Source organism: Cherax quadricarinatus, chromosome 42 (assembly GCF_038502225.1).
Source record: "Cherax quadricarinatus isolate ZL_2023a chromosome 42, ASM3850222v1, whole genome shotgun sequence".
NCBI classification, from domain to species: Eukaryota; Metazoa; Arthropoda; class Malacostraca; order Decapoda; family Parastacidae; genus Cherax; species Cherax quadricarinatus.
Genome location: NC_091333.1, coordinates 14,964,748 through 14,987,678, shown reverse-complemented (window position 1 = coordinate 14,987,678; position 22,931 = coordinate 14,964,748). Strand labels below are relative to the sequence as shown.

The 22,931-nt window shown below is 37.1% G+C and overlaps 1 protein-coding gene and 1 long non-coding RNA gene across 10 annotated transcripts in view; one reads left to right on the top strand and one right to left on the bottom strand.

Annotated features, from left to right (window-relative positions):
- LOC138853875 (uncharacterized) overlaps positions 1–1,566 on the top strand; it is a 40,199-nt gene extending 38,633 nt beyond the window's left edge. The window contains exon 3 of the long non-coding RNA XR_011393076.1: positions 1,261–1,566. This is a non-coding gene — a long non-coding RNA (uncharacterized lncRNA). The remainder of the gene's footprint in view (positions 1–1,260) is intronic.
- The window catches only part of Magi (membrane associated guanylate kinase, WW and PDZ domain containing protein magi), a 379,317-nt gene that overhangs the window by 16,611 nt on the left and 339,775 nt on the right, over positions 1–22,931 (bottom strand). For 8 of the 9 annotated variants that reach the window (XM_070093311.1, XM_070093304.1, XM_070093312.1 and 5 more), the window contains 4 exons: positions 21,848–21,882; positions 11,332–11,418; positions 1,255–1,422; positions 908–1,046 (listed from right to left, as the gene is read on the bottom strand). In XM_070093311.1, the coding sequence (XP_069949412.1) occupies positions 908–1,046; positions 1,255–1,422; positions 11,332–11,418; positions 21,848–21,882 (429 nt within the window). The remainder of the gene's footprint in view (positions 1–907; positions 1,047–1,254; positions 1,423–11,331; positions 11,419–21,847; positions 21,883–22,931) is intronic. The other variant, XM_070093308.1, reaches the window with a different exon arrangement.

The following is a 22,931-nucleotide window of genomic DNA, read 5'->3' as shown; positions in this document are numbered from 1 at the left end:
ATTTCTTATTTATAAATTAAAGTATAAATATTTATTTATAAATTACGTACATTGTTTCAGTGTGAATAGTGTTGGTGGCTTCTGCTGCCGCCTCCACTACCACTAATGTGTACGGCTTCTTTCAGTGGCCCTTATAAACCCAACACCACCACCATTTACTCCTCACTTACGTTATGACATATTTTATTCATTCTAGAGTATATATATATAATATATATATATATATATATATATATATATATATATATATATATATAATCGTGTTTCTATGTTATTACTATTGTTTATTATGTCATATTAGATGAAATGTGATAGATAAATAAGCTGTAGAGATATTAGCGTCATATTGAAGCATAATAAACTCGCCTCCCACCTGTCTACCATATACCAATAAGGGTCTTCAATAAAGGTAAGTGTGATGTTAAATGTTCATTTATCCATCTTATTAGTGCTTTATATTGATTTGTCATTTTTTTTGTATGTAAATCTATAATATTTAAAAAAAAAATTTTTTTGTTAATCTATTTCAGACACCCAAAAGTATTAACTGAATTTCCATTATATTCCTTAAGGGGAAAATGGTTTTGCCAGTCTTGAATTTTGCCATTCAGCAGACACTCTGGAATTGATTTATCACAAAACTCTGGGGTCCACTGTACCAGTATTCTCACTCATATATGCACATCCCTTTAATGGAGTACAGTATTTACAAATGTCCCTATTGCCTGCATTTTCTGTGGCAGACTCATTCTTGCTTACCAAGAACAAGAGGAGTTAAGAATTCTCTCATTTTTCTTTTCCTGAACACAAAATGCATAAGAATGTTTCAAAAGAAAATTTCATGATATAATGGATGGATTGCCAAAATGTAAATAAAATACTGCATTAAGATAAAAATATTGCTTACCTAGGTGTTGTGGAAGCTTTCCACCGCGTTTTACCAGTAAGGAGACACTGTTCCCACACTGTTTGATCAGTTCTATGGCATCAGCATGGGTCATATCTTTGGTTGATCTCCCGTTTATTTCCATTAGTTGATCTCCAACCTGTTAAATTTATAAAAATTAAATGCACAAGAAGGTATAATTTCTGTGCACATATATTTATCTAAGTAACATACAATATTGTACTGTTGTCATTTTAATGAGAATTGTTCAAGTCAGTGCAGACAAAATGGCTATAAAATTTGAAGCAATGTTCATTCTGGTAACTACCATTCAGGTTGCAGAGGGGTAAATGCAAAGTTTAGCTTACTTTCAGCTTTCCATCCTCTGCTGCTGGCCCATTTTCGGCAATCCTGAGGACGAAGAGAGGCATGTTGTGGAACTCCCGGCCTCCTCTTATACTAAAACCAAAGCCTCGGGTGCCTCGCTGGAGCTCCACTCCATAGTACTCACCATCATCACCAGCATCACTCTCAGCCTACCAGAATATGACATAAGTAAAACTTGCAATATTTCATAAGATATTTTTTGACTAATAAATTAACTTAGGTTGTGATTATAATGAAATGCTGTATTTCTGCAAAAAATTATCTGCCTAAAAATTATAGTATATTAAATTTTATATTGTCTTTTTCCTCTCCAACCTCTGTGGCTTAGACATTTTTAAGAAATTAGTTGAAAAATTAGGCCACAAAACTTTAATAACAAATATCTGACTACATCACTTCAATCAAGTTTATCCATGCACTCTTGGGACAAACAGATGAACATGTGTGATAAGCAGGCTAGTGTCCTAGGGCAGTTGAGGTCATGAGGTACCCAGCCTTTGTTACTGTTTTGTTGCTAGTGAAACCGTGACTTACATTTTACTTTACTTCAATGCTTTTTAGTATGTTTTACCTCACCAAAGAGAGTTCAAAAAATTGTAGTGGTGTGAAGGATAAGAGTAAAAGCATTACTGTAAATACCAAAATGACTGTCTTGATAATGATGAGAAACTAGAGCTGGTTGCCAAAGCTCGTAACTGTTGCTAGGCTAACTTTTATTCAGAGTAATTTAATAAAGGGAATGAAAAGGCTTCTCAGCTTTGATGGAGGACCAAATTGATGAAACCTCTTAGCACACTGGCTCTTCAGAAGGTGAGGAGTCTGGATAAGAATATTGAGAAGAAAAGTCTGGAAATGAATCATTTTGAAACTAGTAAAAAATAGTTTGAAACATTTAAGACACTAGTGAGATTAAGTACTGATACTGCAGCAGCTCCCTCATATGAGGATATTTTGAAGATCATGGAGGAAAGTAAGCTACATATTGTAATAAGTATTTAACGTTTATAAAGCTGCATTGTACTGGAGGTAAAAGTCAATCTTTGTATCTATTCATGATGAGAAGGCAATGCAGCAGGGCATTTTCAACTTAGCCTCATGTTAGAGTACTGTTCCCACCTACACGAATTAAGTATAGGCCATATAATGATCCTTTTGGATAATGTTGCATGTTAGTAAATTTTGTTTGAAAAGTTTTCCACACAAGTCATTTCTTTCCAAGAATGCAAATTCTTAATTCAGAAAAATGAATTAAGATGTTATAGCCATATTCAAGGTTATTATTTAAGGAGAACCTACTCCGAACTCATCAGAGATTGATAGTGAAGATAAGCCAATGATTCTGAAGTTCTGCGGAAAATTTAGAGATGCCATTTCAGCAACTCAGTGGCCACAATAGTGTGGGAAAAAGCAACAGTTTGGAAGTGGGAATGATTTCCATGGATTCTAGTAGCTTACTCCACATATACAGAGAAAGATTCTGGGACTTGCCAAGGATACTGGATATGAATGTCAAAGAAATACTGGTATCTTATTGTTGAACCCCTTACTATATGAAGCTGATGCATCTTAAAGACTAACACATCATGTTAGGGAAAGAATGGGATATGACAATGCTGACACAGCAATCTATATTGACTTGAAGGAGAATATCTAAGGGTTTCTAACTTCTGAAAGCAAGTTTGGAGATCTTCAGGGCATGTAATCAATGCAAATATTACAGTATGCAAATATAACATTGATATAAGTCAGCCATGCAATCATAATAACACGATTGCAAACAAACCAGGGTATGGGTGGGGGTTAGAACTCGTGGCAAGCGAGTCGTAGAACTCGAGGCTATGTGGTGCAGTGCTACAGGGTGTGGCATGTAGAAAGTGTGGACTTTTACAACTCTGATGAAGACAGCCTCAAAGAAAGGAGTGGTAGCTACAGAATGGCCCTCTACAAGTAATGTAACCTTCATCAACAGCCATCCTCACACAGCAAACCTTGAAGATTATTATAATCACGGGGGAGCGCTAAACCCATAGGATTATACAGCGCATGTGGAGGGGTGGGGGGGGGGGGAGTGGAAAGTAGTCAGGCTCAATTCAGGGAGCCGAATCAGATCCAATTTCCTAAAGTTTTTAGACGAGGCAGATGATTCTGCCCCTGCTTCTCGTGAACACACAACCACACTATCCTAAACTTGTCATGCCAATCAGCCAATAATTACTAGTAGCTATGTTTTGGGGGGTGGGAGGGGGATGGAAAGATGAAAATTAAGCTAAGCTGTAAATTACTTGTATTCATACTGCATCTACAGAAATCTTGTGTGCTAATGAGAAAAGTTCGAGACTTCTTTGCCCAAGAAATGTTATGATGGAGGTAATAGAAAAATTGCCTGTGTTTAACAATTTTGCTTAGACAAATTATTGTGGCACATATCAATTAAATGGTGGTCACTTTTACCTGCAGAGCTGTATAGCCCTTGTGGCTTAGCGCTTCTTTTTGATTATAATAATAATTTTACCTGCAGAATTTTACAATACAGCATTTCTACAAATATTTTATAATGTTTGTTACTTTATGGAAATCAAGAGCTCAATCCATGAGGGTTCATTCTCTTTTTGTTCGATACACCACGGTTATAAAGCTTAATGCAATACATAATTTACAAGGTAATCAAATAATCTCAATTTTTCAGTTTGATAAATTGCAGTATTTTATTAATTACAAAAAATTACTATGGTGAACTTCATCACTAACTGTAGTATTACAATTACCAAGATCCTGTATAAAACAACACACGCACACATATTGCACAATTTAAATACATTAATACTAATCAGAACAATAATAGAATAAATTAATAACCTTTTTAATGCAAAATATTTCTACTGTAAAGCAAAATTTTTCAAAGTTGTTAAAAAAAGAGGAGAGATGTTTCTATGTTAAATACAAAAATGTGACAGGCATTAAATACCTACATAGGAAGAATTCAAACTCTTAAAAGAAAAATAGAAAAGAACATGTCACACCTTGTGACATGATAAAGTAAGAGGATGAAGCAGAATAAGATTCATCAACAAGCGATGCAAGCCAGGCTAGAGTCCACGGTTCAGGCACTGTCAAGGCACAGTATCCTTTATGCATGTGTAACATCCTCAGGAGTTCTTAGCTACTGTTCAGCACATGAGCCAACACACTGTGAATAACTAAAACTTAAAAGGTGAGGTAGACTATTATTATAATAATGAAGAGCTAAGCCCACAAGGGTCATACAGTATCATGGGAATGAAAGGTAATCAAGTCTGATGTAAGGATGGGGAGGGTATCTCCAATTCTGTGGATAAAGAGCCCTTCACTAGCATCAAGAAACCCCTTTCGTAGGGGTGAGACTTATGATATGAACATAAATGCAAAATGGCAAATTACAAGGCCAATATGCAAGAACTTAAATAAATTCTGACACTAAGGAGCAAAAGGTAATGCTTCTTATATGTGCAACCCTTTCTGATCTCTCGTAAAATATACATGTTATGTCATGCCAGTAAAAGCTAGAATGTGTAACACTAGATATTAGTAGTGTAAAATCAAAATGGAATGTGATGCAGTTGGCTGGTAAGCTTTATCAAAGTTTACTACAATCTAAGCAAAATGATACAATATATAAAGTAATGAAATAAAGAATTAGAGATGCCTGGGCGAGTCATGAGTAACGTTGTCATTTAGAAGAAAGATGTTGGTGAGAGGGCACACATTACCCTATGTACCTGCCTTACATGAACAGAGTAAAGCCAAGCAAATCTCGGTTCCACACTTCTGAAAATTACATAAAAACTTGTAACCCTACTAGTACTAAAGTTTTATTTTTTTTTTTTTGGTACTAGATTTCCTAATCAGTGAATAACTGTAAATAAGTTTTATTTGAAAGCAATACCTAGGAAATTTATAATAGCAATTAATACAAATGGTTAAGGTTTGCTAAAAAGTTGTATGAATGGTAAGCTGATATCTGAAGAAGTCTGTAAAACATATTGTATTATAAGGAAGCACTGTTAGTTTTTGTATTTTACTGTACAGAAGCAGCAGACCTGAAAATAGCAACAGGGAAAGGTACACCCAATTAAGGATGGTAAATCAAATGTTGTTTGTTAGATATTAGGGAAAAAATTGTAAATAACTTAGCGAAATATATAGAGGAATGGATGTAATGTCTTGTATATAAAATCTTCAATCCTTCATTCCTTCTAGAGCTTCCCTTTAATGAGGGAATCAACTTAAAGTAACTGTAATGAATTTTTCACTTCACTGCAAATCATTTACAACAATATAGGGCACCTCAAAACCTATTCTACAAATGCAATACATACTTCTCTAAATACTTTACTTAAAGATATCCTCAATGAAAAGCACAGTGCAATAGGTACACTAGAAGATCTCTAACAATGATCAAAGGTTTCTTGACACTTTCCCTTCAAATAAAAGTATTACCAAAAAACTTGTCTTCAGAAAGACACTAACAAGGTTTCTAAATGTTTCTGATCAACTAGGCTATTGTGCAGCAGATTGCATGCCATGAGCACCAATAGCCTATATGAGCAGGTCAGCAATCAGGGTGCCTAGTCAAAGACTGGGCCACAGAAGACAGAATCCTCAGACTTAACACCAGCCAGACTAAGTTCTATTTCTTTTATCTACTTTGCAGGTAGGATAACAGCTCATAAGCCTGTAAAATTAATGAATAAAAAAAAAAATCTTTTAAGGTAAAAAATGAGTCATCCTAAGGTATGGGTCAGTGAAGGTGTTGTGAATGAAAGTATGGTATTTAATACGAGAGCGCTGTATTGCCCTTGTGGCTTAGCGCTTCTTTTTTATTATAATAATTTAATACGAGAGGTGGGAAAATACAATAGCAAATCACCCTTTCAATAAACAAATTAATGCAAAAATAAAATGGGCCTCTGGATACCATATAGTAATCAAGGAACTTAAAATTGGAGATGGGTAGGTATTATTATAATCAAAAAGAAGCACTAAGCCACAAGGGCTATGCAGCTGATGGGTAGGTAATAATCTTAGACATGCCTAGTTTCAGAAAGGTAGAAAAAAGTTGTCTTCCACTGAAAGTGTTGGACAGGTGTCCAAATTTAAATATAGAGTTGTAAGAACAAATAAAATCTAAAAGTACACAAGTTGAAGCATGTGTACATCTAGTCTTGGGGTAGACAGGAAGTGGAATGACCTCAACAAAGAATTGGAGGCAGACTCCATACATAGCTTTAAGAGCATGTACAATAAAGCCCACAAGGGTAGAAGAGTAAATATGGCAAGCAGCAAGTTGAGAGGCAGGGCCAGGAGCTAAGACTCACCCCTTGGAACCACACATGAGTACATATACACCATTTGGCCTTCTTGATACAGGCAGGCACTTTGATAGTCCTGAAGCAAGTTCTGCAGTGTAAGAGGTGATATCCAATGTGATTATAGTCAGGAGGTAAATAATGACCTTGTGAGAAACCCAAATAAAGTTGCAACCAGTTCTTCAGTTACTGATGAGGTATGTTATCTCTCTGAAGCAACATTAAGTAGAGAAGCCATTTAAGGTGAAAATTTGTTCTCTTTCTCAGCCTAGTCTTTACTTGGTTTTTATTCCTATCTACTTACATCTAATATATAATTTTCCCCACTGAACAGTAGAATGATGAGTGTTGCTTTCTCTAAGAATTTGTATCCTTACAAAACTCCTCTACTGACACCCTTTTCATCAACATACTCTCACATTTCATTTTGACCCTCCTATTCCTCCTGACCTCTGCTCTTTTTCCTTGTAATCACCATCGGTGCACTATTTTCTAGTGTGTAATAATCCAAAATTATTTAAACCTATGTACTTTTACATCACTGAGCATGAGGGCTCTCCATCAGTGAAAGGGAATGCACAGAAGAAAAAGAGCATCAATGAAAGAGTGTTCAGAAGAAACAGAACCATCAGATTCCCTATTTGAAATTACAGAAGTAGAGCTATACTTGTGGTTCTCCGTCTTCAGTAATTAATTTATCATATATCAGTCTATCTGGGTTAAAAAGTTATATGAAGTTATACAAATATAGTAGTGCTATAATCTGTACACACTACCAGAAAAATGAACATGAAAGTGCATGAAACCTGTAGAGAATTTGGGCTATACTACCTGACACACATTTCTTTTAAGATGGAAGGACAATGTAACATATACATAAAATGTATGTTTATCAATATCTTTGGCTGGTGTAGTATAGGTTACATGTAGCTACACTGGCTCTTGTGTAGGTGATAGGCTTTAAACCCCATAAACAACCCATATAAAGACAATGAGACTCACGAAATCGTAATGACACGATTGCTGTGCTAACTTTCCTATGGTGTAGAAATATACCTAGTTGGACGAATCTTATTGTGGCTAGCTGGTCTAGTGGCTAACACGACGGGCTGGAGTTTTGAGACTCTATGACCGCGGGTTCAATCCCGGCTGGGGTATGGAAAGACAATGAGCTTGCTGAGATGTATTCAACCTTGATAGTGCTTTCATGATAGTACCAAAGCCAACTAATCTTTAAAGTTGCCTAAAATATTTCTATCCCTGCATAAAGGAAGCATTTGCCATCATTTTTCTGAACCCCATTGTGTTCATTCCCAAATACCTAGACATTTACTTCCTCTATACTCACTCCCCTTCAAACTGAGATATAATTTCTCATTGCTTTTCTCTGTTCACTTTTAATTCCCTTCATTTATACCCTTCCACCAAACTTTCTCTTCAGAATCTCCCAAAAAACTGTCATCAGCAAGAAGAAACTGAAAATTCCCACTTCAAATCACATGTTAATCCCACACCTCTTCCCAACACCCTATCATTCACTTTTTTTTTCCAACCTTGTCTGTAAATATATTAAACAACTATTTACTAAACTCTAACTAAATTTAAAAAGAGAGGAGGGAAAAATATTATAGCAAAAAAATGAACAGCACTAAAAATTTCACAAAATATGGAAAAAAATGGATAAAGATGTGATATTTTAATCTGATTACAGAGTGTAGTTAGGGTTAACTTATTTAGATTATTTCTTTGCCTTTCACTGCCAACCACATAGATCTGTTACTGATGACAGTGTTGTTCACATCTATGTTGTAACTCCTTCACTGTCGGAAGCCGCAAGATTAAAAGTGTTGACAATGTTGGGAATTTTAAAAAATTCTTTAGTATAGAATATTTTTCTGAAGGTAATGACCAAAAAAATACACAATCTGATGGGAAAACTTGATTATGCAAGTGCAAAGTTGGCAGTCTGGGTGCAATTCATGCATTGGCATTTTTTACACGACGGTCTGGAGTTTTGAGACTCTGTTCGCGGGTTCTATCCCCGCCCGTGGTATGGCTAATATTAGACTCGCCAGTTGACGTGTATTGGACACGTAGCATGATTTGTTTACTTTTGAACTTTGGCAAAAATCGAACATTTCTGCTACTTTGAGCTCAATTTCAAGGTACTTTTCATTGTAAAACCAATTGAAATCGTCCCAATTTCTGTAATACGTCTTCCAGGATTTTTTTTTATATACTGCTCACACTGACCCCACAGACCCATTCTTTCATATGTAGGCCTACCAGCTTTCTCTCATTAGATTTGAGGGCGCTAGAATTTAGGCGTACTAGTACCTCAAAAATCCTGGTGCGTAAGCTGTACTAGTATGTCAGAAACCCTGAAAGGGTTAAGAAACGGCCAATAAAATAATCCTAGAAAACACCTCAAAATCAGTTATAGCTCAAACAAGGTAAGAGGTTTGCATTGCCTATCATGCACTGTGTGAGGGCAGGAGTTTTTATACAGTGCACAATCGCCTCACTGATCCATTCTCTCATGTTTAGGCCAAAATTTACCACTCACAGCATATGTGAGGGAGCTGTGTTTAAAATGTAGATCTATGCGATGCTGGCATCAATAACGCAGCTCTAGATAAGAGACAGTGAAAAAGTTAAGCCCAGCACCCTCAAATATGCTGCATGTGATAAATTTTGGCCTAGACACATGAGTATGGGTCTGTGCAGCGAATGTGACATTATATATATATATATATATATATATTATATATATATATTATATATATATATATATATATATATATATATATATATATATATATATATATATTATTATTATCAACCACCCAGGGAGGTACTACCGTCCTGCCAAGCGAGTGTAAAACGAAAGCCTGTAATTGTTTTACATGATGGTAGGATTGCTGGTGTCCTTTTTTCTGTCTCATGAACATGCAAGATTTCAGGTACGTCTTGCTACTTCTACTTACAATTAGGTCACACTACACATACATGTACAAACATATATATACACACCCCTCTGGGTTTTAATCTATTTTCTTTCTAGTTCTTATTCTTGTTTATTTCCTCTTATCTCCAAGGGAAAGTGGAACAGAATTCTTCCTCTGTAAGCCATGCGTGTTGTAAGAGGCGACTAAAATGCCGGGAGCAAGGGGCTAGTAACTTCTCCTGTATACAGTGGACCCCCGCATAACGATTACCTCCGAATGCGACCAATTATGTAAGTGTATTTATGTAAGTGCGTTTGTACGTGTATGTTTGGGGGTCTGAAATGGACTAATCTACTTCACAATATTCCTTATGGGAACAAATTCGGTCAGTACTGGCACCTGAACATACTTCTGGAGTGAAAAAATATCGTTAACCGGGGGTCCACTGTATATTACTAAATGTAAAAGGAGAAACTTTTGTTTTTCCTTTTGGGCCACCCTGCCTTGGTGGGATACGGCCGGTGTGTTGAAAGAAATATATATATATATATATATATATATATATATATATATATATATATATATATATACATAAATATATATATATATATATATATATATATATATATATACACGTATATATATATATATATATACATACACGTATATATAAAACTGCCCTCACGATGGGAAAAGCAAACCGTTTACCTCATGTTTGGTTTAAAACAGCAACTTTCAGGTGTTTTCTTGTAGTTTTTATGGTTTTAATGACTGTTTCTAGGTATCAATTGACAGGAGAGACATACTAGTGAAGCAGAAATGGTTTTCATAAGTTTCAGTCTGGAAGTGTTTTGAAATAGTCTTAAATTGGCACAGATATACTAAATTTCTGGCAATTTTCCTGAAAAAGAGTAGGGTCCCTTCCCCTAATACTCAGTCTGTTTTACTGGTTTTTCCTACGTCTGCTTCAATTATTGAGATGGCAAAAACCATGACCAATGATTCTTGATATTTTATTATCCAAGAAATAGGGCAAAACTTAAATTTTCTGTGTGATGATGGATTCAAATGGAGGGTAAGTGTTACAGAGGAGAGGTCTGGATATGTAATTAACTGAACAGAGGAAAGGCTACTTTAGTGGCCTGAATGCCTAGTGTTTAATTTGGACTCGCTGAACATGGAACTGGTTAAAAACAGGACTCGAGGTGGGCAAAATTGCTGATGCATAAATTTGCACCTGCATAATTCAGTAAGTTTTCCATTAATTTTCACATTTTTGGTATGATTGATTACCTTTAAAAAAAGATTCTCTAGAATTTTCAAAGATAAAATTAATTTTTAAACTGTGACATTATCAGCAGTTAATTTCAGGGGTTACACCAGTGAAAGGATTATGATTGTGAATGGTCATGTATTTTTTTTTTTTTAAACTATCAGTTAGTAAATGTTATAATCATTTATTCCTTAATTAAAACATGAGGAAAGAGAATGTATTGAAAGTATTTTTGCTATACAAGATCAACTGAAGGGTAACCAGACTTTCCTATGACAAGTATTGTAGTTGGGGTGACCCAGTCTATGCTGTGCTAAAAGGGATGCTGTCACTTTAAAAAAACAACATTACTCAGCACTGAGACCACAGTGCCCAAGAATAACTGTCCAGTTTTAAAAGCAGCCTAGGATGGTTTACAAGTAAATGGTTTATATACTGCGGTATATAAAAATCCTAAGCCAGGTGATGTAGGAGGTAGCGGGCGTGACCCACCTGGGCAGAGGTGTGGGCCGGAGAGCCAAAGGCTTGTGGGGCCGAGACTGGTGTGGCCTGAGCCAGTATCATGGACCCCTGAGAACTCTGTGAGGAAAGAAGCAGTCAATTTGTCAGTCAGGTCAGTAGTCACCAGTCATTACCGAATGTCAACTGTATTCTCACATCAGGATACTCCAAGCTCTACTTACACTGAGAAAAATATCCACATATTTTGTAATGAAAAATAATAACTTTAAATATCATAGATCATTTATCCTAGTTAGGTAATATTACCACCTCAGAAATACAGGGCCATTAATTACTGTACAGTATTTAAAAGTTTGTCTGTATTTGCTATATGCACCTAAAACAATACAAATCCATTGCATCCCTTTCTATTCAAAATGTAACATTATTTTCATACTTTTATATTACTTATTCATCATTTCTGTAATTTATCATATCAGCAAGACTATCTAATTTTTAGCCACTTCTTGTATATACTATGAATAACATTCTCATTTTCTCTTATATCCTCTATTTCATAAATATGGAGAGACATCTGTTCTTTCATATTATAGCATAATACAGTGGACCCCCGGTTTACAATATTTTTTCATTCCAGAAGTATGTTCAGGTGCCAGTACTGACCAAATCTGTTCCCATAAGGAATATTGTGAATTAGATTAGTCCATTTCAGACCCCCAAACATACACGTACAAACGCACTTGCATAAATACACTTACATAACTGGTCGCATTGGGAGGTGATCGTAAAGCGGGGCTCCACTGTACTTGAAATTTTTTCATTTATTTAAAACCTCCAAAACTGGAACTGCAGTTTTTAACAAATTCTTTACATTCCCTTTATGTACTATTGTCCTTGGATTGTAATTACCTATTTAAGTTTGCAGGATTTAAACTCAAGTTTGGTCCCATCTCTTACCTTTCAACTCATTGACGCAAAATATAATCGTTAAACCAATTTACCTGTGACCAGTTTAGATATTGCAAAATGAAGGGTCATTTGAATTAAAGATGGTTGTGCACTTCTGGCAAGACAACTGCTGAATGAATGTTGTTGTTTTTTTCTTGGGTGGGGGGGAGGGCCTAATTTGGTGGGAGATGACTGAAGTGTTACAAAAAACACCATTACTCAAGCCCACTTTCCAGAAGCTCAGACATGATAATTCAAATAAGCACCCAAACCACTACATCCTACCCATCCTTCAGAGTGAAGGCACTGTACTTCCCACCTTCAGAATTATTTATAACACAGCATTCTAATAATCTGGGAAAACAAAACTTTGTACTCTTAACACTGCCCAAAATGCTCCACATATTGAGGGACTTTCCAATATATTTATTATAAATAAATTGCCACCAATTCCACAACTATATGCAGAATTTACTGGTAATAAAAACTGTCATTTTCATGTCTTCAGTATTAACGACACTCGAACATTCACAGTTTTATCACCAAATTTGCATCTTAACTTCCTTACCTTATTGTCCTAAACTGTTATTACCTTCGTTTCCTTTGTTTTATTTTGCTCTCCAACCTTATCTTAAATGTTAATCTTAGTGCTTTCATAGTGTTAAATGTTTTGAGAGTAAATTCATCAGCTAAAACAACAGAAAAAATCCCTATTTTATTTTCCGACATTATACAAAAGTAACTAATGCTGTACATTTTATATTTTTCAAATATTCTTCCTAATAACATATAAATTTCACTTTCCATTATTTAATTGAGCAATAAGTATCTTTCAGATATTTCTAGATCGCAAAACATAAATTTCAAAGATACAAATATAATAAAAAAATTCATATTCATGTTTGCTACAAGATCCTCTTTGACTTGCCAAACGAAAGTGAAAGACAGGAATGGCACGTAGTCTGACAACTGTTATGGGAGCTGGAGCTTCTGTGTGGTATAGTGAATAAAGACTAACTTCCCCTAAATTGTGCATCTAAGATTGGAGATAATTATTTTCACAGAAGAGTGCTAAATCTGCAGGAGTCATACAACTCATGGGGAGAAGATTCTGGCTGGATTACATCATCATGACTAGTAATTGTAATGCTATAAAATTTAATAAAGCTTGAAATGCTTTACATAAACGTGCTTAATATTTAACATATGATCAAATAATGTCCTATAATATCTGTAGTACATATAAAAGGTACACCATTTTTTTTTCAACAATTCGGCCATATCCCACCAAGGCAAGGTGACCCAAAAAGAAAGTTTTTCTTTTTAAATTTAATAATGTATACAGAAGGGGTTACTAGACCCTCGCTCCCGGCATTTTAGTCGCCTCTTATGACATGCATGGTTTACAGAGGAAGAATTCTCTTCCACTTGCCCATGGAGAGAAAGGTATACATGACAACACTAAATTATGTCAGTTGAATAAGAGTTAAAAGGTAGACCCATAAACTGGAGCTAACCCCCCACCCCCTAATTCAGATATGTAAACATAGGTAAGGTAATTATATGGTTTTTGCTGCTGTTATTAATCCAATGCTGGATAATGCTTCACCTAGTTCTAGAAACTAGTCACTAACAAAACTGACCAACTAAATGCAATCTAGTCCAGGCAGAAATTTTAGTCACCCATCTAGTGCATTTTGTTAAAAACTAAATAAATATGCATACATATCATTCACATAAAAAATGCACACTTGCAGTATGATGTGCACTTATCCCATATACAGTATAACTGAGGGGAAAACTAAGTGATAAAAAGGTTAGAATTTTATGCATTACTAGTTATAAAGAAAAATCATATTTATATACTACTATCCTCATAGTAAAACCACACACACACATTCTTCTTTCTTTCAACACACCGGCCGTATCCCACCGAGGCGGGGTGGCCCAAAAGGAAAAAACGAAAGTTTCTCCTTTTACATTTAGTAATATATACAGGAGAAGAGGTTACTAGCCCCTTGCTCCCGGCATTTTAGTCGCCTCTTACGACACGCATGGCTTACGGAGGAAGAATTCTGTTCCACTTCCCCATGGAGATAAGAGGAAATAACCAAGAACAAGAACTAGAAAGAAAACAGAAGAAAATCCAGAGAGGTATGTATATATATGCTTGTACATGTATGTGTAGTGTGACCTAAGTGTAAGTAGAAGTAGCAAGATGTACCTGAAATCTTGCATGTTTATGAGACAGAAAAAAAGACACCAGCAATCCTACCATCATGTAAAACAATTACAGGTTTCCGTTTTACACTCGCTTGGCAGGACGGTAGTACCTCAGTACCTCCCTGGACGGTTGCTGTCTACCAACCTACTACCTAGGATATATATATATATATATAATATATATATATATTATATATATATATATATATATATATATATATATATATATATATATATATATATATATATATATATATATATATATATAATATATATATAATATATGGGGTGGTGTCTACCAACCTACTACCTAGGATATATATATATATATATAATATATATATATATTATATATATATATATATATATATATATATATATTATATATATATATATGCAATAAGATCACAGTAAACAGGTGATTTCAAAATATGCAAAACAACCACTGTGAAAAGAATTTTTCTATTCTTTCACAGTGGTTATTTTGCATATACTGCTAACCACGTCAGTTATCAAGGCAGTGCACAACTACCCAAGAACAGAGAATTGTGTCCCTTTGCCCCATCATCGCAGGAATGACAGAGGTAGACCCAAGAAAAGTCCCACTGAAAACGAGAAAATCTGCGCACAGGTTAGCAAAAAAATCGAAGAAGGTAACACAGTGGGAGCAATCTGAATAATTACAAGTGACAACACTGTAGCCCCCAAAGACGAAACCACGGCCCAAGCACTAAAAGACAAGCATCCAACCAGGGACATCATAGACAGCAACCCTGAGGAAGACCCCATCACTGAACAATTAATTTTGCCAGAATCGGAAGTCTATAAGGCGATTGTGTCATTTCCAGCAGGATCTGCAGGAGGTTACACTGGAATTCGACCTCAGCACCTCAAAGAGATGGTAAATCCAGTATTCGGTGCATCTGCATCAATTCTTCTCACCGAGTTAACAACTTTCGTCAACAACTGCCTGGCTGGGCGAATCCCAGAAGAAATTAAACCTTTCTTTTTGGAGCCTCACTATGTGCGTTGAAGAAGAAGGATGGGGGAATCAGACCCATTGCGGTAGGAAACACTCTTCGCTGTCTCGTTGCCAAAGCAGCAGTAAGAAACATTCGCCTAGAAGCTGCCAGTTTACTCCAGCCACACCAACTGGGCTTTGGGGTCTCTCAAGGCAGTGAAGCTGCAGCTCATGCAGCAAGGGCTTACCAGAAGACAAGGCCATAGTCAAACTTGATTTTAGAAATGCCTTTAATATGGTGAAAAGAGATGCTGTCTTGCCAGCTGTTCAGGATTGGTTCCCCAGTCTTTTTCCCTTCATTTCAGCCGGCTACAGCAAACCCTCAATTCTTTTGTTCGGAGAACATGAAATTCTCTCATCAGAAAGAGTTCAGCTCCATTTCTCTTCTGCTTGGTAGTAAGAGAACTAATGTCCAGCCTACGCAGCGAGCTCAACATATGGTACCTGGATGATGGCACTCTGGCAGGTACTGAAGAGTCCCTGGTAAGGGACCTACAACTGGTGAAAACACATGGGGAAGACTTGGGACTCATCCTCAATCCCTCCAAGTGTGAAATCATCACAACGAACCAGGAAATAATCAATGATGTGCGAAGAATCCTCCCAGAAGTCTCTACTACCACTCCATCCAACAGTACCCTCTTGGGAGCACCGCTGAGTCACCAGGCCATCGACACTGTCCTCAAGGACAAATTGAATGACCTGATGAGAATGGAGGAGAGAATAAGCAATCTTGATGCCCATGATGCTCTGTATCTCCTCACAAGGTGCCTTACTATTCCAAGACTCACTCACTTCCTGAGGTGTGCACCCTCTTTTGACAACCCAACACTCGACGAATATGACGCACACCTGAGGTCAACCATTAAGAAGGCACTGAACCTGTCACTAGAGGATCAGCAATGGGATCAGGCAACCCTCCCAGTGCGACTGGGAGGTATAGGGGTGCGCAAAGCAATGCATGTTGCTTTACCTGCTTTTCTGTCTTTGTGTTTGGCTTCCAGTGCATTAGTCAAGAAGATTGTTCCCAAACGCTTGAGAGACGTGGTAGGAGCTCAAGACCCCAGGTTTACTGAAGCAGTGATTTGGTGGGACACCCTTACAGATTCCTCCAGTAGACCAGCTCCTCCCAAAGAATACAGTCCCACTGGGACAAACCGATCATGGAAAAAATCACCAACACAATGCTCTCCAACACCTCAGGAAAGGACAAAGCTCTTCTCCTGGCAGTGAAGGCACCACACTCAGGAGATTTCCTGTTAGCTGTTCCCAATTCCTCCTTGGGCACTCGACTAGACCCACAGGCCATTTGGATTGGTGTTGCTCTTCACCTAGCCGCCCCCATCCCCACCGAACATAGGTGTATTTGCAGCAGGGCGACAGCTGATCAATTCAGACTTCATGGTCTCGTGTGTCACACAGCATAAGGGAAGTATGCCAGGCATGAGGAGGTCAATGACATTATAAAGAGAAGCCTCGCCACAGCCCGTTGCCCAGCTCAACGGGAACCCCAAGTGCAGAGGTCTGACGGAAGTCAAAAGCGTCCTGATGGAGCCACTATGTTACCTTGGAAGGATGGAAAGCAGATAGCCTGGGACTACACCTGTGCCACCACATTGGCAGACACCTACTTGCCATACTCCATAGTGGAAGGAGGTGGAGCTGCCAGCCACAGGGAGACCCAAAAGATCTGCAAATATGAAGACCTTTCCCCTTGCTATAACTTCATCCCAATAATGTTGGAGACCCTTGGAGCATGGGGCAAGTGTGCTCTAAAGTTCCTCAAAGAGCCGGGTGAAAAGCTCATCATAGAAACCAAGGACCACAGGGCGACCAGCTTCCTCTTTCAGAGACTCAGTGTTGCAATCCAGAGAGGAAATGCCTGCAGCATTCTGGGCATGCGGGCGGCCCACTGCCGGGGAGCTGGACGAAGTATTCGAGATGTAGCTCTGAGCTACCTATGTTGTTTTACTTTCTATTGTATCTTTGTGAATGTTTTGTCAATGTATTTTGTCTTTAAATAAAATATATATTAATTAAATATAGGGGGTGGTAGGAGAAAATTCTCAAACAGCTTCAGGGAGAACCTTGAGTTTTCCCTGAAGCAAGTTTATTCTTTTCCCTGAGGATGAGGGTCCCCAGAATAGTTCTAGAGGTGGTATATATATATATATCACTCACACACACACACACACACACACACACACACAAAATTCACGGTGACCTAAAAGAAAGAAAAAACTTTGATTATCAGTCAACATTTTCACCATTACTCATGCATAATCACTGTCTCTGCAGAAGCACCCAGGTATGACAGTTTAGATAGTCACTCCAAACTGCCAATATCCCAAACCCCTCCTTTAACCCTTTGACTGTTGCAAGCCCCTTTCTGAAATGGTCATTCTATGTTGCAAAATTTTTTGAAAAAAAAAAAAATTATTTTTTCTTATGAAATGATAAGAGAATCTTTTCCTGGTGGTAAAGACACCAAGAGTACAACATTTGGTTGAAAACTCACGAAAGTTAGCAGTCTTGGCGACATATACGCATCAGCGATTTCGCCGACTTTGAGCCCTGTTTTTGGTCAATTCCGTTATTCCAGTTGACCAAACTCGTAGCTATTTCTTTAGAACTCCATTTTTTCTATCAGTCTAGTACAAGAAACCACCCATTTACCAATTTGAACTACCCAATAAAGTGGTCAGAAATTGGCAATTTGGCCAATTTCAAAATAGGGTCCAGAATAAACAATGTAGACATTCTTGGCACTAAAATAACAAATCCTCTGTTCACTAGTCTCATCTCTAGGCCCCTCTTGTATTACTATTGCTTTCTATTTTGATTTTTTATTCATACAAAAAATACAAAATTTACTGTTATGCAGACTGCTGCATTATTGTAAAATTGGTATAAATAATATCAGTGCACTAGTGAAAGAATATCAGACTCCCCAGTTGACGTGTATTGGACGTGCGGTGTGATTTGCTTACTCCTGAACATTGGTAAAAATCAAACATTTCTGCTACTTTCAGCTCAATTTCAAGGTCATTTTCATTGTGAAACTAATCAAAACCATCTCTATTTTTGTAATATGTTTTCCATTTTATCACACGAGATCATGAAAATGAGAATACAACATGGCATTTTAATCCAAAAAACGGTCAGTTTTTTTTTTCTCGTTATGCACTGCATGCTGCACGATATTTTTACGTGGTGCACACACCACACAGACCCATTCTCTCACATGTGGGCCTACCAGCTTTCTCCTCCTTGATTTGAAGCCGCTAGAATTTATGAGTATTAATACGTCCGAAACACTGGCTCGTAGACGTATATATATGACCAGAACAGTCAAAGGGTTAAAGTGCAGGCATTGTACTTCCCATTTCGAGGACTCAAGTCTGGCTAACCGGTTTCCCTGAATCCTTTGACTAAATATTACCCTATTTACACTCCAACAGCTCATCAGGTCCCAAAAACCATTCACTCCCATCTAACATGCTCGTGCACGCTTGCTGGAAATCCAAGCCCCTCACCCACAAAACCTTTACCCCCTCTCTCCCACCTCTTCGAGGATGACCCATACCCCGCCTTCCTTCCCCTACAGATTGATACGTTCTCCAAGTCATTCTACTTTGTTCCATTCTCTCTAAATGACCAAACCACCTCAACAACCCCCTCTTCAGCCTTCTAACTAATACTTTTAATACTCCACACCTCCTCCTAATTTCCACACTATGAATTCTCTGCATAAAACTTACACCACATATTGCCCTTAGATATAACATCTCTGCTGCCTCCTTGCTGCAGCATTTACAACCCAAGCTTAACGCCCATTTAAAAGTGTTGGTGCCCCTATACTTTTGTACATTCTCTTCTTTGCCTCCATGGATCATGTTTTTTGTCTCCAGATACCTCAATGCACCACTCACCTTTTTTCTTCATCAATTCTATGGTTAACCTGTTAGTGGATGGGTTTATGAAGGATGACGTTAACCATGAACTGATGAAGAAAAAAAAGGTGAGTACTGCGTTGAGGTATCTGTGGAGACAAAAAAAAAAATGTTATCCATAGAGGCAATGAAGGGAATGTACGAAAGTACAGTGGTACCAACACTCTTATATGGGGGTGAAACTTGGGTTGTAATTGCTGAAGCGAAGAGGTGGCTGGAGGAAATGGAGATATCCTGTCTAAGGGCAATGTGTGGTGCAAATATTATGCAGAGAATTTGCAGTGCAGAAATTAGGAGGAGGTGTGGAGTTACTAAAAGTATTAGTCAGAGGGCTGAAGAGGGGTTGTTTAGGTGGTTTGGTCATTTAGAGAGAATTGAACAAACTAGAATGACTTGGAGAATGTATAAATCTGTAGGGAAAGGAAGGCTGGGTAGGGGTCATCCTCGTAAAGGTTGGATGGAGGGGGTAAAGGAGGTTTTGTGGGTGAGGGGCTTGGACTTCCAGCAAGCAAGCACGCATGAGCGTGTTAGATAGGAATGAATGAAGACAAATGGTTTTTGGGACTTGACGAGCTGTTGGAGTGTGAGCAGAGTACTATTTTGTGAAGGGATTCAGGGAAACCAGTTAGCCGGACTTGAGTCCTGGAAATGGGAAGTACAATGCCTGCACTTTAACCCTTTCAGGGTTGCCAAGCCCTCTCCGAGACTTGTTCTCAGGGTCGCCAAATTTTAAAAAAAAAAAAAAAATTATTTTTTCTTATGAAAAGATAGAGAATCTTTTCCCGATCATAATGGCACCAAAAGTATGAAATTTGATGGAAAACTTACGGAATTATGCTCTCGCGATGTTAGCGGTCTCGACGGTGTTGACGCATTGGCGATTTTCCCCAATTTGAGTCCTATTTTCAGCCAATTCCAGTGTACTAGTCAACAAAAATCGTAACTATTTCACTAGAACTCCATTTTTTCTATCGAATGAGTACAAGAAACCACCCATTTACCGATTTTAACTATCCAATAAAGTGGTCAGAATTTAGCAATTTTGCCAATTTCACACAAATTTCAAAAGATGCCAATTTCTGAATAGGGTCCAGAATAAACAAGAAAGACATTCCTGGCACTAAAATAACATTTCCTCTGTTCATTAGTCATGTCCCCATGCCCCTCTTACATTCTTTTGCTTTCCACTTTGAATTTTTATTCTCACAAAAAAAATAGAAGATTTACTGTTATGCAGACTACTGCATTAGTGTAGAAATGATATAAATATCAACGCACTTGTGAAAGAATATTAGACTCACCAGTTGACATGTATTGGATGTGTAGCATGATTTGTTTACTTTTGAATTTTGGTAAAAATCAAACATTTCTGCTACTTTGAGCTCAATTTCAAGGTACTTTTCATTGTAAAACCGGTCAAAATCTCAATTTCTGTAATATGTCTTCCATTCTATAAAATGAGACCAGGAAAACTAGAATACAACAATAAATACCATACGAAAATACAGTGCAAAGTTGCTGTTTTAATCCAAAAACACGGTCAGTTTTTTTTTTTCTCATTACGCACTGTGTGCTGCAGGATTTTTTTTTTATACTGCACACACTGACCACAAAGACCCATTCTTTCATATGTAGGCCTACCAGCTTTCTCTCACTAGATTTGAGGGCGCTAGAATTTAGGCATACTAGTACGTCAAAAACCCTGGTGCATAAGCCGTACTAGTACGTCCAAAACCCTGAAAGGGTTAAAGGAGGGGTTTGGGATATTGGCAGTTTGGAGTGACTAAACTGTCGCATCTGGGCGCCTCTGCAAAGACAGTGATTATGAGTGAGTAAGGTGAAAGTGTTGAATGATGATGAAAGTATTTTCAGTTTGGGGATATTCTTTATTTTTGGGTCACCCTGCCTCGGTGGGAGACGACCGACTTGTTGAACAAAAAAAAATTACAGTATTATAGGAATTCTTATAATTTAACCACTAGGTGGTGAATGACTACCCAAATAGCTCATTAATTGTGCAAATGTTGATAAAAAGTAAAACCATGTGCCAAAGTCTTGATGTCACCTAGAAAAAAGTCCAAGAAGTCCACCACTTTGTCAAGCTATAGTCAAGAGCAGATGTGACCAAGTTATCTTGACAACAGCCAAGAATATATTAAATCAAAGACAAATTCAATTAGCATTTACTAATATTTATTAAAATAAACAGAAAATTTAGCATTCTCTTTCCATGCATATCTCCAGAATACCTTAATGTTTAATGCAAAATTTGTCAGTAAAAAGATGTAGAAGCAAAATGAAAAATACACAAGCAATGTTAGTTGGAAAACCAATTAACCAATAATGCAATGCAATCTGCACACTACACAAACATGCACTTATCAGGGACTGTATTACTCACCCGCTGAGAGTTTGATGTGGTACTTGATGCATCATCTAAAATAAAAGTAAATAATATTAAGAAAAACTATCTTCTATACCAAAGAAAAACTCATGTACAATGGAACCCCAAAATTCACAAGTGTTTCATTCCTAGTGGCTTTGGGAAATTTACATTAATACAGTACAGTAGGGCCCCACTTAAACAGCAGGTTAGGTTTCAGGCTACCGCTGTAAAGCGGAAATCACTGTAGAGTGAAACACCCTTTTTTCCACTTATAAATGCAAATAAATACTAGATAACAAGTTTACATTAACATATATAAACAATAGAACTAGGCATAAAACAAAATATACATACAGTACACTCATTACTTACATTAAAATATTTGTAGTCTTAATGTAGGGTGAGATGAGTAGTGTTTATTGTAAGAAATCAAGTGTGGCATGTATGGTAGCCAGCCAGGCTACCATACCAGGCCGCCCCACCCACACATAATATTTTATGACATTTAAAGTGTCCTAGAGTGATAAAATGCATATACAGATCACTCATTACTTACCTTAAAATATTTGTAGTCTTAATGTAGGGTCAGAGGAGAGTAAACGAGATAAAACAAATGAATGAGAGAGAGAATGAGTACATGAGAGAAGACAGGCGCGAAGTTATGTAAACAAACCAGGCATATGCGTCTGGTTTCTGCACAAGTTACATTGTGTACAAGTTGTCTCCACGTTGATACAGTAGAATAAAAAGAGAAACTCTCCCATGCTCGTGTAACACCATTTTTAGAAGAAATGACGCTCTGAGTGAAGGCATACGAAGGAATAATTTTCTACAGTTACCCCAAGTAACACACTTTCTATGATGCTGGACTAGAGAAAATGTTATTCTTGCAGTCACTTGTACAAGTCGTCTGCCTACCACATCTCGTATTTATGTTAATTTATTCGACTGGGTCTATTTATCATGTTTATATGTTATGTATCATGTTTATTATATAATTTTGAAAAAATATCATAGATGGAGTAATGAAAATGCGTATATTAACATAATATACGACATTTAATGAAACTCGGTGATTACTGAGTATTATCATTATTAA